General features: G+C 42.2%; 1 protein-coding gene across 1 annotated transcript in view; it reads right to left on the reverse strand.

Annotated features, from left to right (window-relative positions):
* Positions 1-280: 280 nt before the first annotated feature.
* Positions 281-16,734, reverse strand: part of Ass (argininosuccinate synthase) — a 52,865-nt gene continuing 36,411 nt past the window's right edge. The window contains 9 exon segments of the mRNA XM_071684702.1: positions 281-723; positions 4,392-4,493; positions 5,855-5,993; positions 7,094-7,236; positions 9,891-10,012; positions 11,122-11,267; positions 13,464-13,549; positions 16,573-16,621; positions 16,623-16,733. Of these exon segments, the coding sequence (XP_071540803.1) occupies positions 554-723; positions 4,392-4,493; positions 5,855-5,993; positions 7,094-7,236; positions 9,891-10,012; positions 11,122-11,267; positions 13,464-13,549; positions 16,573-16,621; positions 16,623-16,733 (1,068 nt within the window). The 3' untranslated portion in view covers positions 281-553.

Genomic DNA, 16,734 nt, shown 5'->3' on the forward strand with positions numbered 1-16,734 from the left:
TAAATCTTACTAAATGAGCTGACAAATTCATTCCTTTGCATTCACTTTTACATATTTTACCTTTACACTACTTTCGTGCAATCTAACAAATATTCATTTTGCCAATGAAGTCTTACATACACCCCACGTGTATTTAATAGCTTTTCATTTCCACTCTTCACCATCACTCTAATCAATCCATCTTTGGTTTTTCTCGTTGTTTAGATACATGAAGTCAAAGATCATGGCAAGTACAACAGTAAGAGTGTTTGAAAAATACAGAAGGGAAAAAAATGTAACATGGAGACCTCATGTTTATTCCTGCCATAGAAGCGTTTACTTTAGTTGTGTTATTAAGCTACTCTAATTCCACTTGGAACATCACGTAAAACTAATAATTTTCATATGCCTACAAACTGATTAATTTGTATTGCAAAATCTTAAACAAGACATAATTTCCCACTGTGGTGTACGAGGCACATAAGGATATACTTAATTTAAAGAAAAAATAATCATTCTATTCCCCCTGGATTACAATTGACCCACATTTGCTTGGCCAATACTTGCTTCGTTCTCATTTGTTCTCACCCAGTGCTTTCTTGACCCTCTGGTGCTCACGGAGACGGATGGCAGTAACGCGGATAAAGCCCTGGGCGTCTGGGGGGTCAAAGTCTCCCTGCACATCCATTGAGACCAACTCCTTGTTGTACAGTGACACAGGAGCATCTCTCCCCAGCACATAAACTGCAAGGATATACATACCGCATACTCACTGGTAATGAAACTTTGTATACACTCTTAGAACCAAAAAGATTTCAGTTATAGTTTTGCACGTACATCCACCTCTAAAAACGAGCAGATTAAACTTGTCCTATATAGAAAAGGGCTCTTCAGCTTTTCTAAAAAAAAAAAAAAGACAACAATAAAAGTTGTTTCGGAAAAGGCAGAAGTCTGACTGGTGATGGTGTACTGCAAGATGGGGATGCACACAGTAGATGATATCCAAAAAAATGTATGAAAGAATTTTTGAAATATCAATAACACACAGATGACACATCCATCGTAGTGAGTAATGGGCAAAAGAGGCATTATGACGATGTGGTGAAAACATTATGCTGATGGATGCACTATACTATACAATGCAGCGGATGAATTGTTTGTAGAGGAAAATGAGTTTTTTTTTTTTTTTCCACCGTGCAAATCGGGTGCCAAGTAGTGTTCTGAGGCCATTCAATTTATGTGTTGCTTTTGTGTTAATGTTACTGGTGTGGGGAGCGTATGTTATGTGTGTGTGTCGTACGTGATGCCTAGACAGTTAGTTTTGCTCAGCGGGGGAGACTAGAGGGTTTAAGCTAGATTCTTGTCTGTCTGTGGTTAAGAAAATAACTGAAGACTACTGTGAGTGAGCCATTCTTCTACTTACGCATTGTAGTGTTGCATGTTTGATGTTGCTACGGTGGTGTCAGGGTGTTGTGAAAATACTGTGAGGTCGTCTGCATACGAAAGAACCTGCATGTTGAGGTTTGCCAGAGGTAATGGAAGGTCATGTAGGATGTAGCTGAAGAGAGCTGGAGAAAGAACTGTTCCTTGCGGAACTCCACTGTAGAGTGTAAGTACTTCAGAGATAAAGCCAGTGTGAGTGACTCTGCCATGGTGGCCGTGCTATGAAATAGCCAACTAATCTTTGTCATCGTTGAGGAGGTGGAGGAGGAGGAGGAGGAGGGGGGATTGGTTCAAGTATTTCAAGTGTGAAAATGTCGGGGGACAGTGTAAAATGCTTTGTTGCTGTCTACTTCAACTGGTGTTGTGCTGTGCGGCTTAGTCTGTACTGTGGTGGTAGTGTCTGGGTCTGAAGCCATGCAACATGCGTGTGAGTGAACTGGCTGTTATGACGTCTTCCCTCGAACAACTCAGATGTAGAATACTCTTCCATCTTTCGTCTTTCCCTCTTCATATAACCTTTCTTCCTTTAAGTCAGGTCAATAAACATTTACAGAACCCTGCTTGGCTTTATCTTTCTTTTCCTTTGCTTTTTTTTTTCTTTCATCCGATATGGCCTTGATTAAAGCATGCTATTAGACCGTGCCATGATCCATACATACACTAAAAATCATAATCAATCAACAAAACAATCACTTTCTTAAAATATTCAACTGCAATACTATCAACTTCTTGCTGTCCTTCATCCTTCGAAAGGATTTCACCACCTCTTCTCTTTCACCAAACCATAACTCTCAATTTCCATTATTCCCCTATCTAAACATCTAACCTCTTCCACTCGACCAAGAAACACACTCAACAATCCCTGAGAATACTCACTCCATTTTAACTCTGCCTGCTTGCACTTCCCCATTTGCTTCCTTCATCGACATTTCCATTTGTTCTCTTGTTATTATCACGCTATTAACCTCCTTCCAAAATATCTTCTTGTTCTCCCTGAAGTTTGCTTATGTTTGCTAATCCTAGTTATCGTTTGCCCTCTTTTTCAGCCCCCGCATCTTCCTCTTTACCTCATTCCACTTTCTCTTGTAGATATACAATCACTCGCACTCCTTCCATTCAAATAACGCCCACACACTCCTCTCTTCTCTTTCACTAGTAACTTTACCTCGTCATCCCACCATTCACTACCTTTTTCATCTGTTCACCTCCCAACTTCCGTATGCCACACACTACTCTCGAACATGTCAGAATTGCTTCCCTCAATACCTCCCATTCCTTACCCACACCCATGGCACCACCTACTTTCACCTTCTGCCATCCTACGCTCAATCTCTCCTGGTATCTATTCACACAAGACTCTTTTCTAAGTTCACTTGTTTATAATATCCTCTTCCCACCCTCTTTCGAAATCTTCACCACCTCCACCAAGTGGAGACCAGGATTCGCATCAAAGAGCCTCTCTTTCGCACGCCTATCAATTTGTTCATAATCCAATAATGTCCGTTTTCCATCTTTCTTGTACATTCGAGTATATTTACGTATGTCCTTTGTAAACTAGGTATTCCCAGTTACCAGTCTTTTCACCACACAACTTCACAAACTGTTCACTATTCCCATCCATTTTACTGAATACCCCACAATTATACCCTCAACTGCCATACTGTCCACTTCTGCTTTCAAATCAAACATCAGTTATAACAATTTTTCGCATCAAAACTGATGACAGATTCACTTGGCTCCTTCCAAAAAGCTCGCCCCTCTTCCTCAATGCTCTCATAAGCAATAATATTTATCCACCTCTCGTAATCCACTTTCATTTCTACCCATATCAGTCTAGGGCTTACATCCCAAATACAATTCTCACAACTTATCCTTCAGCAGAAGAGCTACCTCTTCCTTAGCTCTCGCCATCATACCAATCCCTGTCTTTACTACGACATTCCCAAACCATTCTTCCCCCTGAGCATTAGTCTCTCTCAGAACTAGAACGTCTTCACTGTTTTCATCAAACACACTACTTATCCATCCCTTCTTTTCAGCTTAGGTACATCCAGACACATTCAGACACCCTAGTCTTAGCCTTCAAGGAGGATAGGCACTCCTCGCTCGTCTCCTTCTGCTCCAACTTTTAAAAGTTGAAGTTCACGAAAGGGAGGGTTCCCATCCTGGTTGTGGATGGAGGTTCTCGTTTCCGTGTGTTACACATGACATCTAGAAAGTGGATGGGAGTGAATGAGGCCATTTCTTCGTCTGTCCCTAGCGATACCTCGCTAAAGTGGAAAACAGCGAACAGGTATGGAAGAAAGATACTCACTACTTTGTGCCCTAAGAGTCCCTTCTATCTTTACGCAGCACTCAGGAAGCCAGCCACGTCCACCAAGTGGAACCATAATGTCAGAGAGTTTAGTGATATTGCGTGGGAACAGTGTAGGGCATCTGAGCAGTAAATGTACCATTCTTCATTCAGGTTATTGCATCGTGGCCACGAAGGGTCCTGTGGTTTGTTGTATCAGTGTTTGTAATACTGAAGGGATGGGTAATGTCCAGAGCATAGACGGGAAAGTGCGACTCTCTCTCTGGGGAGAATGGTTTCAGATGGAAGTATGTTTTGTGGGGTGGTGTTTCAGGCTAAGTTGGGAAGGAACTTCTCACTCCATAAAAGTCCATCATTTCTCTGCTCCTGATTGTAGCACAGCCCTGAAGCTGTAAACACCTCCGTAAAAGAGGTCCTGGTGGTCATCCCACAATCACTAGTATCTGTTCGTAACACTGTCACTTTTAATGTCACCTCCAACGTTATCAACACCACCACTATGATATTTATCACCATAGATACCCCCAACGTCAAAACACAGTTGCAACGTTCATCACCTTCATTCATGAACTTACCAGTGTCATCCGTGCTATTATTCCTAAGAACTATTGCGGTTGCCTCATCTATACTATTGTCATAATCATTTACCACCTACCATTGCCCTTGTAGACCTTCAGGGTCACTGCGCCGGTCACAGTCTTCTGGGATTCTTCGACGCACATGCGTGTGTACTCGAACTCTGGGCTATACCAAAAGCCTGCAAAATAAAAATGTCAAAATGAAGATACAGAATAACATATCATGAGGGTAAGAACAGTTATGAATATGTTAAAGGTACAGAGTGTTAGGATACAGAAGGGTTTTAATGATGTAAAGCACGAAGCAGTGGTAGAGATAATGAGTGTCAGTGTCGTTGCAGAGCGTGAGGAAGCACTCGATGCGTGGAGGTGCATGTATCAAAAACAGGATATCGAGCCTTAAGGCACAAGGCAGTGATACGGGATCATCACAGATACGAGTCTCAGGAAATAGGAGATGAATGCTGACATAAAGATAAGAACAGGATACAATCCTTATTCAGAACATGGAGGGGGAAAGTGTAACACGTACATACCTAGGAAAAGTAGTTTCAGATGGGTGTACGTCTGGTGGAGGTTCTTTCAACGACTTTGTTGGGTGGGCGATTGTTTAGTGCTTGCTCGATCATAACAGTGTGCACATGTGTTGTCACTGTTGTGTTTCTTGGGGCTGGGGAGTCTACAGGAAGCGTGCAGCGGTGGTAAGTTTATTTTCAACACTTGGTTATGATGCGGTTTAAGTTCGGAGGGGATACAGTGCAGCTGCAAGGAACTGAAGGCTTAGCATGCTGAGGAGAGATCATATTGCAAGTATATAGATGTTTCACTATGCAGGCAGAGAATCTTTGTGGATGGTAGAGAACCTGGTGATTTTTCGGGGTGTTTTTGTGTGTTTGCAAATTTTTAGATATTTACCTTTGACGAGGTGGTTGACCAGGTTGGTGAGGCGTAGTCTAGTATGGGGTAAATGAACTGCTTGTAGGGGATGCTACGCGATTCTTTTTCCTTTCTAAAAATGGTGCTATGTGTCATGAGGGTGTTTGCGTAGTTTGTTTATGGTCCTTGTGTTGACGTTTGTGGTGTGGTGACGCAGTGTCGCGTGTGTGTGTGTGTGTGTGTGTGTGTGTGTGTGTGTGTGTGTGTGTGTGTGTGTGTGTGTGTGTGTGTGTGTGTGTGTTGTACGTGATATTTAGTCTGCGCGCCTCACACCCTCTTTACATGTTCAGAACACTCACCAAAGTTTCTTTCCCTCCATCCTTCCATCTCCTCCTCAGTTTCCCCCGATTTCCTTGTTCCCTCCACTTCCGATATGTATAGTCTACTAGCGATCCTCTCCCCACTCGTTCCCTCCATAACCCTTGAAAAAAAAAAAAATCATTTCAACACACTCTCTTCACCTCCCCCATCCATACGCCTCATACTACCCCGTCTCCCACTTCTCTTATCACTGTCTATCCGACCCTCTAGATAGCTCAGCTTCTCATCCACCTGTCACACACGATCACAGCTCACCAACACCACACCTGCACGTACGACTTACCACTGTAGACCTGCTCGGCCATGCGTGTGCTCAGGTCGCTCTTGATCCTTCTTACTTCACGATCCATACAGAGCGCCTCGAGGTCTTCGTGGGCCTTGTGCAGCAGCGTCAGCCCTGGTGCTTCGGTCAGATTTCGAGTCTGTTCAACAAGACGAATACGAGGTAAACACGAGAGAGAGAGAGAGAGAGAGAGAGAGAGAGAGAGAGAGAGAGAGAGAGAGAGAGAGGAGAGGAGAGGAGAGGAGAGGAGAGGAGAGGAGAGGAGAGGAGAGAGAGAGAGAGAGAGAGAGAGAGAGAGAGAGAGAGAGAGAGAGAGAGAGAGAGAGAGAGAGAGATATTGCTACCCATATGGAAGCTGAAGAGGTTTGGCAGATGAATAATGCACACTGGAATGTATAAACACTACAATGCCCTCTCATCCTGAGGACTCGTTCACGAGATGGACGCATGGAAGTGACCATGTAACCATGAGCATCATACAGATGCGAATATTATAATGACATATTAAGATGGATATGTATGCGATACCCAGCAGCTGAGAGACAAAGGTAGGAACTTGCATACATTTCAAAAAAAAAAAAGCATTCTGGTGGAGATGATGCGAGACACTGATTAAAAATATTTGAATAAATCACGAAATGGGAAATGAACAACTTACCCCTGCCTCACACACTTCAGTAATCTCTACACACGGATCCCCACAAACCCCATCATATATAACTGACAAAACACTTCACTCACAGAACTATCCTGACGAGCAAATAATCTCCAAGGAAGCTGTTGAAGAGTTAAGGAGAAAATTAAGACATGCAATATGAAACATTAATGTTCAAAGAAAAAAATGGTACGTTGAGTGACTGGAAACAGATACGCGTGTGTCTGTGAAGTACAAATTTCTTGGGGCGGTAAACTGCGCAATAACTAGGCAAGATTCACGTCATAATAATGATTACCACGTCATAACAATGTTACAATATCTGAGTTCTTTTAAGCAAAATCTTTCGAGGCCAGTAAACTAGTTTTACGTCTACTCTTAGGTCTAAGAAGATACAAAACCTGAGGCGAATAAACTGGGAATACATATACTTAAAATTCTAAGAATGACTTTATTTATAATGATATTTATTTACAACTATATACACTACACTCTAAGGTCTCCCAAGGATATTTCTCGTATTTTAAAACCAAAAATAATGTCTCCATATACCTTGAAAACCCAAGGGTTGGTTCTGTACCTACTTTGATACCAAGGGTTCGATTTTCCATCATGTCCATTCTGCCAACACCATGACGCGCTCCTATCTTATTACAGGTGAAGAGGATCTCCAGCGGCCCCGTCACCTGCGTCTTATCACCCGCCACACTCACGCTGGTCGGTACCCCTGTCGTTAGGGAGGGAGGGAGGAATAGAGAGTACATTTGACTGGAGACTATAGGTTGCAAATGGCATCTTGGTAGAGATAGATGAGATGCTGGTTGATGGAAGAGATGGCGAAGCTTAAATGGGTCAGGAGAAAATGATGGGTCTTTTTCTTAGTGGGATGGTGGGTAGGGGAGGAAAGGATGACCTAATGTATAAATAATTGCTCACATCTTCAGATGATGCTAAACATCGAGTATCAGTAATTGGATGATTTCCATGAGAAAGCGGGTATTGTGGTAGCTCAGGGCATAACTGGGAGGCATGGGGTATACACTGATGAGAAAGGAATTGGTGAAAAGCTTGTGGAGTTGTGTGCTGAAAAAGGACTGGTGGCTGGGAATAGCTGGTTTTAAGAGGGGCATATATGAATATACGTGGACGAGTAGGAAAGATGAAAAGGGAGTATTATTGGATTAAGTGTAATTGAGAAGCGTGCAAAAGAGAGATTTAGATTTGAATGTGTTGAGAGGGGCAGCTCGGGGGATGTCTGATCATTTCTTGGTGGAGGCGGGAGAGAAGCTCTGGAGAAGCTTCAGGGTAAAGGAAATGATATGAATGAGAAAATGATGACAGTAAGCGAGCTTGGACAAGAGGCTTGTATGAAAAGATACCAGGAAAAACTGAGTGTAGAATTGGACAAGATGAGAGTAAATAACGAAGCCAGGGAAGTGGGTGAGGAAAGGAATGTATTTAGGGACTCAAGTGTTGATATGCATGCATAGTGTCACTGTAAAGTATAAAGACAAGGGGAACAAAAGTGAGTGTTCGAATTGCCGAGATATGAGTTGGATGAGAGCACCTTGTATGGAAGAGTGGCGACTGAGAGGGTAGTGGAATGTACAGCATATCAAACTGGGGAAGAACAATGTGGTTTTAGGAGTGGTAGATGTGAGGATCTAGTGTTTGCTTGGGGAAATAAGTGCTAGAGATACTTAAAGAAACAGAGGGATCTTGCAGGTGGCATTTACGAATCCGGAGGATGCATATGGTAGGGTAGATAGAGATACATTTGGAAGTCGTTACGAATATATGGTCTAGGAGGTAAGCTACTGGAAGCAGCGAGGAGATTTTGTGAAGAGAGTAAGGCGTGTGTGCCAGTAGTTGGAAAGAAGGGCGAATGATTCCAAGCTAAGTTGGGTCTACGGCAGAGGTGTGTGTAATTTTACCATGGTTGTTCAATCTGTTTATAATAGATGGCGCTGTGAAAGAAGCGAAGGCACGAGTTTTGGTTAGAGGGGAAGGGTCTGAAGTCGGGCAGAATCTTCGAAGGATTGAAAATATCCATCTGGATAATAACATGATATTCTTTTTTTTCTCCTAAGTTCAGTCAAGTGCTAATGCTCAAGACGTGTCCTGAGACGATGCTAGATACAAATACTGACAGAGATCAGTGTGACAGTCCTGCACCATAGGAGTTATATCAACTTGCTTTTATTCAACAAGGTTTTCATGTAAAAACGACTTAAGTATCCCTAGTCTCTCTTTCCCCAACATATGATACCAGTGTGAATAACAGTTTAAGTAAAACCAAATAGCATCAGATAAAAATCATTTACGACCCGAACAGATTCGGGAACAACTAGATTAATCTAACCTATTTAAGTACATCTCTGCAATAAAATATGTTCCATCTTTCATGTGAGACCAGGCACAGGGTATATAGAAACAATAGACAGTATATACATTTTTCTAAACTTTCCTTTTTTATGTAGATAATTTGATTTGATATGATATGATTGCAATTCCCTCCATCAATCCCCATGTGAAGGGAGTTGAAGGCACCCTCGAGAATTTTCTACAAATATCATTTTTCTGATAAAAGAGAAAGAAAAACCGTAATATTCTTAGGTTTTATGAACGTAAAGGAACATTTTTTGTTAATCATAGGGTAAGAACTTAATTTTTTTTTCTTCAGTCAGCGTGTATTCGAAATTCAGAATTCAAAAAGCTATTCTCAACAGAAAATGGACTCCGTCCATATTATGCCTACACCCATCGAGTATAAAGAATCTTCCCATAACACATTATCTCGTCTGGCTGAAACATGGATTATGCTTAGAAAGCTCAAGACACTGGCTGGAATCTGGGCTTAAATAGTGGCGCATTCACGGGTCGCCCAGGGTCGAGCGTATAGGTTCGAATCCTGGTTGCAGCAGTCGGTTCACGGTCAATCCAGCTGTTCACCCACACCTAGGGGGTTGGTCGATAAAATGGGTACCTGATAAGGAGGCATAGACGTTAGCGTGACGAAGGTGCGCATTTTTGATTCAATGGAGAGTTGGAAACCGAGGCTGACACGATAATTCTGCAGTACATTTACCGTGTGGCGTCAACAGAAACTTGATACACACACACACACACACACATACACACACACACACATATATATATATATATATATATATATATATATATATATATATATATATATATATATATATACAAAGAAAGTAGAGATGATAAACGAAAGGTTATTTTCATCTACTGTAACTCAACTGCATACTCACCTATGTCTGTAGCAATACTATATGAATTTCAGTAGAACAGCTTCGAGAATTCCTGGAAACATTGAGGAGGACCAGAGAGGGCAAAGTGAGTCAAACGTACGCTTACCCTCCTGGAAAGTGACTGTGAGGATCTCAGGGGTATCGGGTGCCTTTTCTGGGTCAGTGGTCATCTGGTAGATTCCCTCAGGAGGATGCGCTGCTGGGTCTTCCAGGATTCCAGATTCGTAGCTGAAGAGGATAAAGTAGGAAGGAAGGGAGAGAATGACGTGCTCTTACAGTAGACACGAAAGGGTGTGGTCATCCACTACACTGAGAACTGGAATATCATTCCTTGATTTATTGACAAAAGGAACGGGAAGAAGATGTGATCCTCTTACTTTAGACAAGAGGAGGATGCTCATACCTTTCTTTGAGGAAAGATATCGGTATAGTTATTTGCTCTCTAAGGGAGGTCACTGGTGTATAGTTCCTTGTTTTACAGAGGAGTGATGGGTGATTTCTGGCTGACGTAGAAAAGGTTGGTGTTTATAACTACAGTGTTTGCCTGTCAGTAGATACAAGTGGATAATCGATTTCTTTGAATGAGACTATATCATCAGAGTCAATAACTTTCGGAGAAGTGGTACGAAGTCATCTACATGACAGCGGTTCAATTGTAGGTTTACAGTTCTTACAAAAAGGTGCAATTACCATTGGTATCATCTGAGTCAAACTTACGGAAGCACATCAGGTTACCATGACAGAACATTACAACGTATGTGTAACATCTTGAGGATAAAAGGTGACAAAGGACGAGAAGCGTTTCAAAAGATTGGTTTTTATCCAAGTCCATCCCTCCATTTCCTACAGAATCATGAAACACAGTCGAACCTTCACAGCCCAACTACCAACTGCTTTTCTTATATCTCTTAAACCACATAAACATACTTGCTGGAACCCATGCTAGCGTCTGCGCTCTACGACTGTAGTGCCCAATGGACATCATGTTGCACTCTGTGCTCCTCAACACTACATGATCTGCACGAAGTTGAGTTCTATGCTCCAGGGAGATACCTCATGCATCCCATATTGCTGTATATGCTCTATAGCCATCTGTCATACACCAGGCTTACATGTAAGCTGTATAGCTATCTGGTAAGCAGTAATGTAGCTACGTATTCTCCCCAAAAAGTATCTGACGTACACCATTTAGTTTTGTGGTTCTATGGAGTTATCGGATACAGATTATGTTTCCATCCATGCTCCACAGACGTGCCTGATGTAGACTATATAATATACCTGTCTTTCAAGGTTACTAATTTAGAATACACTCGCATCCATACTCCAAAGGTAGGTACCTGATATGCACTATGTTGGCGTCGATGCTCCATGGTGCCTTCTCAGTTACTGGGAGAGGGATGTCATGCTGGCGGGCGTACTCGAAGAGTTCTTTTCGACCTGAAAGCCGTGTGTAGAAGGCAGGATCCTTCCATGGTGCTATGATCTGGCAGGAAGAGTTGAGATGAATAAACTGGTTGGCAGTGGAAGGATTCGAGTCTCAAAGCAGGGTTAAGACTTGACCTGGTGAATGTTGGGCTAGAGTCTGACACTAGACTGAATGATCCGCTGTTGGTTAGGTTGAGCCCAGTCTGACACTGGTCCAAGTGGTCTAAACAAAAAGGATCAGACTCTGTTAAGAGGAATATTGTTATGAACTTAGGATAACTGGTATGATGATGGACAGACCCAGGTCAGTAAATGGAGTGAATGTTTTTATAAACACTAATATAAAAGTAGGTTGACTGATCTGGTGAAGGAGGGACCCAAGGAGTGAAACTGAGCTGAATTAGTTCATGCAAAAACTTCAAGGATTTTACAATGAAATGAGACGTCGCAGAAAACAAGAAAGATTTCTGCAAATGGGCTGAACAGATCTGAGATACGGACAGGACCAAAACAGGTTATGCTTAAGATGTTTCCTGTGATACAATGGGGGATAAAACTAATCTGGGAAGGAAGCACAAGTCCTATAAACAGAAAAAGAAGCTTTGACCAAGTCGAGGTCGGAACTGTCGTGCCGTACAGAACCGTACAACACTTAGACTATATGTAGGACTAGTGCTTGTGACAGCGGAGAAGGCAAACATTTTTGTGTGGAGCATCTTCAATAGGCAATCTTGAAGGCACAGTTAAAGCTAATTAATGTGAAGCATCATTCCAGGGGTGTAAAGCAAATCTTGAAAGGGAGACTAAGACATGATATCCAGGCTTTGTCTGATGGCATCATGAAACGAACTACACAGTGGGTCTCCTGTACCCCTCACCCCGACTGACAAAATACTAGCAGAGTAGGGTCCTTGTCTCCTCGCTCCTGCTGCGGGCTGCCACACTCTCCCTTAACACAACTACGGCCCTCCTACCCATGACGTTTACAGCCTCACTTACTACTACCACTTCCTTTCCCCTACTGGCTACTACACTCTCTTTCACCATCACCACCACTTCCTCCCTTCTTGGCAACCACACCCTCTCTCACCACTACCACATCATCACCTCCAATAACTACCACATCCTTCCTGACCACCACTAAGCTCCTTTCTTACTACCACACCCTACCTCAACACCATCACTCCCTCACTCATTGGCCGACACATACTTCCTTGCTACCACCACTCGCATCCTCTCTGGCCATCATATCCTCCCTTACTAGCTTCCTACCACACTCTCCCTCACCACACCATCCACTACTCCTCTGACCATACCACACTCTCCCTCACCACACCATCCACTACTCCTCTGACCATACCACACTCTCCCTCACCACAACAACCACTACTCCTCTGACCATACCACACTCTCCCTCACCACACCATCCACTACTCCTCTGACCATACCACACTCTCCCTCACCACACCATCCACTACTCCTCTGACCATACCACACTCTCCCTCACCACACCATCCACTACTCCTCTGACCATACCACACTCTCCCTCACCACACCATCCACTACTCCTCTGACCATACCACACTCTCCCTCACCACACCATCCACTACTCCTCTGACCACAACACCTAGGACTAAGCAATGACAATTTCCAGTAATTCAACCACTCACCTCCGTTATTTTCCCTCTTCGTGACACCCACAACTGCCGGCATAGTCTTATGGCTCAACTGTATGATGATACCGTATAACATAATAGGTTCCCGAAAATATATCATCCCAACCGCCGGCAATTTCAATCCAGTCTGGGTAATGGAAGACTTATCGAAAATGTGTATGACATCTTCCTCGCCTTGTTTTAAAAGCCATTAAGGGACGAATGGGCGGATAAACAGGATCGCCCTACGTAAGAATAGGCATCCATCGCTATATACGACCTACTGCATCGAAACTGCGATATCAGCGATACACAGTATATACATGGGAAAGACATCTATCGTATTCCTAATATCTAAGAAACTGATTCATTGCGATTTGACTCACGGGAAAGACATCTATCGTATTCCTAATACTTAAGATATTTATTCATCGCGATTTGACTCAAGTACAGGACCCTAAGTCTATAAGATTTTTGTAAAAAAAACATTTCGGTGAGTTAAGATTTTCAAGAACACCTTCACCATATAGTGATAACCTGATCTCTAGATTTTGTGTGTACCAAGAGGAAGTATTTTCATATTAGTAAAACTGACTGACCTTTATATCAGGACAGAGAGCGTAGCAACCCAGTTCGAAGCGGACCTGATCATTGCCCTTGCCTGTAGCCCCATGGGACACGAAGCCTGTGAAGATAATTAATGTAATGATTACATCTACGTATATATTGTGTGGCTCAGGATTACAGCTGTCACGACAGCACAGACCTTTACACAAACAGAAATGAAAAAGATGTATGATATTTGTCACAAAAGGATTTCATTCAATGTTTGCAAAGAGTGGGATGTGTATGGGAGTGGGATGTGTATGGGAGTGGGATGTGTATGGGGAGTGGGATGTGTATGGGGAGTGGGATATGTATGGAAAAGGAAGTATATTCACCTGAGTTGATTTGTGCAGGCAAGCTAAATCTGTCCAGATGCAGTGATGTAATAGTAGAAATAGGTTAATATTACCATTATATGTTGACTATGAATGACACATATGTATAAATGTATGCCATCAAAGGGATATATATATATATATATATATATATATATATATATATATATATATATATATATATATATATATATATATATATTGGAAAGGATCACATTTTGCGCGTGATCAAGTATATTCCTATGAGTCCACGGAGAAAATGAAACACGATAAGTTCCCAAGTACACTTTTGTGTAATAATCACATCATCAGGGGAGATAAAAGAAAGAAATATAAGTCTGTTAATATACAACGAAGAGACGTAGCTAAGACGCCATTTAGTAAACAGGTTATAGTGATGGGTAGTTTGAATGCAAAGGTGAGTAATATGGCAGATGAGGGTATGATTGCTGTACATGGGGTGTTCAGTGTCATAAATGGAAATGGTGAAGAGCTTGTAGATTTGTGTGCTGAAAAGGGGCTGGCGATTGGGGATAGCTGGTTTAAAAAGACATACACATAAGTATACGTTTGTAAGTAGGAGAGATGGCTACAAGGCGTTATTGGATTACATGTTAACTGATAGGCGTGTGAAAGAGAGACTCTTGGATGTTAATGTGCTGAGAGGGGCAACTGGAGGGATGTCTGATCATTATCTTGTGGAGGCGAAGGTGAAGAATTGCAGAGGTTTTCAGAAAAGAGAGAATGCTGAGGTGAAGAGAGTGGTTAGAGTAATACGGTGGCTTGCATATTCGAATATGAAGATGGTGGTGACCAGTTTGTACAGCTGATCTGGTGGCGTCTGTCGCAAAACAATATCAGTGGCACGCTATATGGTCGAGCTGAATTGTGTGATTAAAGCTGAACTACGAACACTAGATATATATATTAGTTTAGTGGAAGTTTCACTTGGCTTTAGAGTTAAATTCATGAATGTATATATATATATATATATTTCATCAGCTGAAAGCAGGGATAATCTATGTACTCTTTTCTTAGCACTGAAAATTTATAGCATTTTTCATAACTTTCAAGGCAAAGAGGCTGTGCTCTAGATGCACTCATACCTAGTACTGACAAAGCGTCCAATTACTTCACTGTATGGATCATCACAATCACGCACACGCTGAAACGCTCGAGAACTGACTGGTTCTGTGGCTGCCGCTGTCACCGATCGTAGTAGGGTGTACTTGAAAGTACGGGGAGGGTAGGACGTCAACTGATTTGTCCAAAGGTAAGTTGGGCCTCAAGGACCATATACACAGTGAAAGTGTCCGTGGTCTTGGAATGATACTTAACACCAGGAGAAAGTGTTGGAGATTTTTAGAATGGTGGACGTACTTTGACGTTCACGGCTCTCATGATCCTGGTTTGTGATAGGCTTAATTAAAGCCCAAATCAAGTCTGTTGCTATTGTGACAAAATGCTAGAGAGGGAAAATAATTTAGTGTTTTTCATAGTATATTAGATTTAAAGCATATTCATCTGGCTAAAAGAGGAAGCGCTTGACTGCATTTTAGATTAACACCTTTCATCGAAAAGTTCGTCTGGCATTGGTAAATAGATCGTGAGGGCGAGGGAGGATGACGTCAAAGATGCGAACCCTGGCATTGCTTATCCAACGTATCAAGTGACATGTTTCCATGCAGGTTTTGTGCAATCACAGCCGTGGTGAATCACACTGACTAAGCTTTGGGGTCCCGCAATGCAAGTGCATCGTTAACTATACTGCGTCGCACCATCTATACGCCACATCACGCGTCACCACACTTTTCCGTTAAAATGTAGGGGATTAGGGTATCACAAGCCACTAAACTGCAGCGTAAGTTAGAACCATAAGTTCGACAGTATTCATTTTGAAATTCGGAGGTAGTGCAGTTTCTGAATTCACCAACAAAGGATCAAGGAGAATGGGTATGAATCAAGCAGTTACTAAGTAAAATCAGTAACATTCAACCTGCTAACGTACCATGTTTCATGCACAAGGCACAACTATAAGATCGAAGTCTTTAAGTTGTGTGTTAAGACTCAGTAATGCCTCACATGAACGTTCCAATAACCCACGCACACAGTGAATCAGAGAAATTAACTGCTGCGTGTGTACAAATAGTATAAACGCCAAAACATATAGACGATACAATCCAATATGGCAGCCTAAACCCGATCCAAGCCTATCGCTACAATTTAGTTGTCAAGTAAATACCACGTATGGCATTTACCAACGAAGTGGTGGCGAACTTAAAGTCCTGTGTTCTTAAACGAGTATTAGTCTGCATATAAGTGTAGGTATCATCACGTAAAATGAAAAAGACTGAAAGAATCCTGCGTTAAACATTATAATTTGGTCATCACGTAGCGTTACACATAACAACAGTAAATAAATCTTGTGTTCTAAAACGAACTCAATAGTCTCTTAAAGAAGTGCCAAGAATTTTCATTAGAACAGATCTCAAGACAAAAAAAAAAAAAACCAAATTAGTAACTTGCATTATAACAATGCGGATTGATGTTCATATATAAACATTGATATAAATCGAGACAATTTTGTAGAAAAAATAACTTACCCTGCATCTTAATAATACATGCCACATAAATTGATTAGTTCGGTGAGTTGGGCTATCCACCAATCACCGAATAACCACCAATTAACGGTGCCATCACGTTCGTAAATAGCCCACTTCCTAGAAATCACTGTAGGAGGAGATGGCTGCAAACAGCCATGCCTTACCTGCACCAACTCTCTTGGCCACACGGATGAGGCCCCGGACGATGCAAGGGCCTAGCGAGAGCTGTACCCATCAAGTAACGGTCCTCGTACACCAGGCCCGCCTTCACTGCTGGCCACACGAAGTCCTCCACCATTTCCCGCCGCTGGTCCTCCACGACCACC

The sequence above is a fragment of the Panulirus ornatus genome, chromosome 38 (genome assembly GCF_036320965.1).
Source record: "Panulirus ornatus isolate Po-2019 chromosome 38, ASM3632096v1, whole genome shotgun sequence".
Taxonomy (NCBI): domain Eukaryota; kingdom Metazoa; phylum Arthropoda; class Malacostraca; order Decapoda; family Palinuridae; genus Panulirus; species Panulirus ornatus.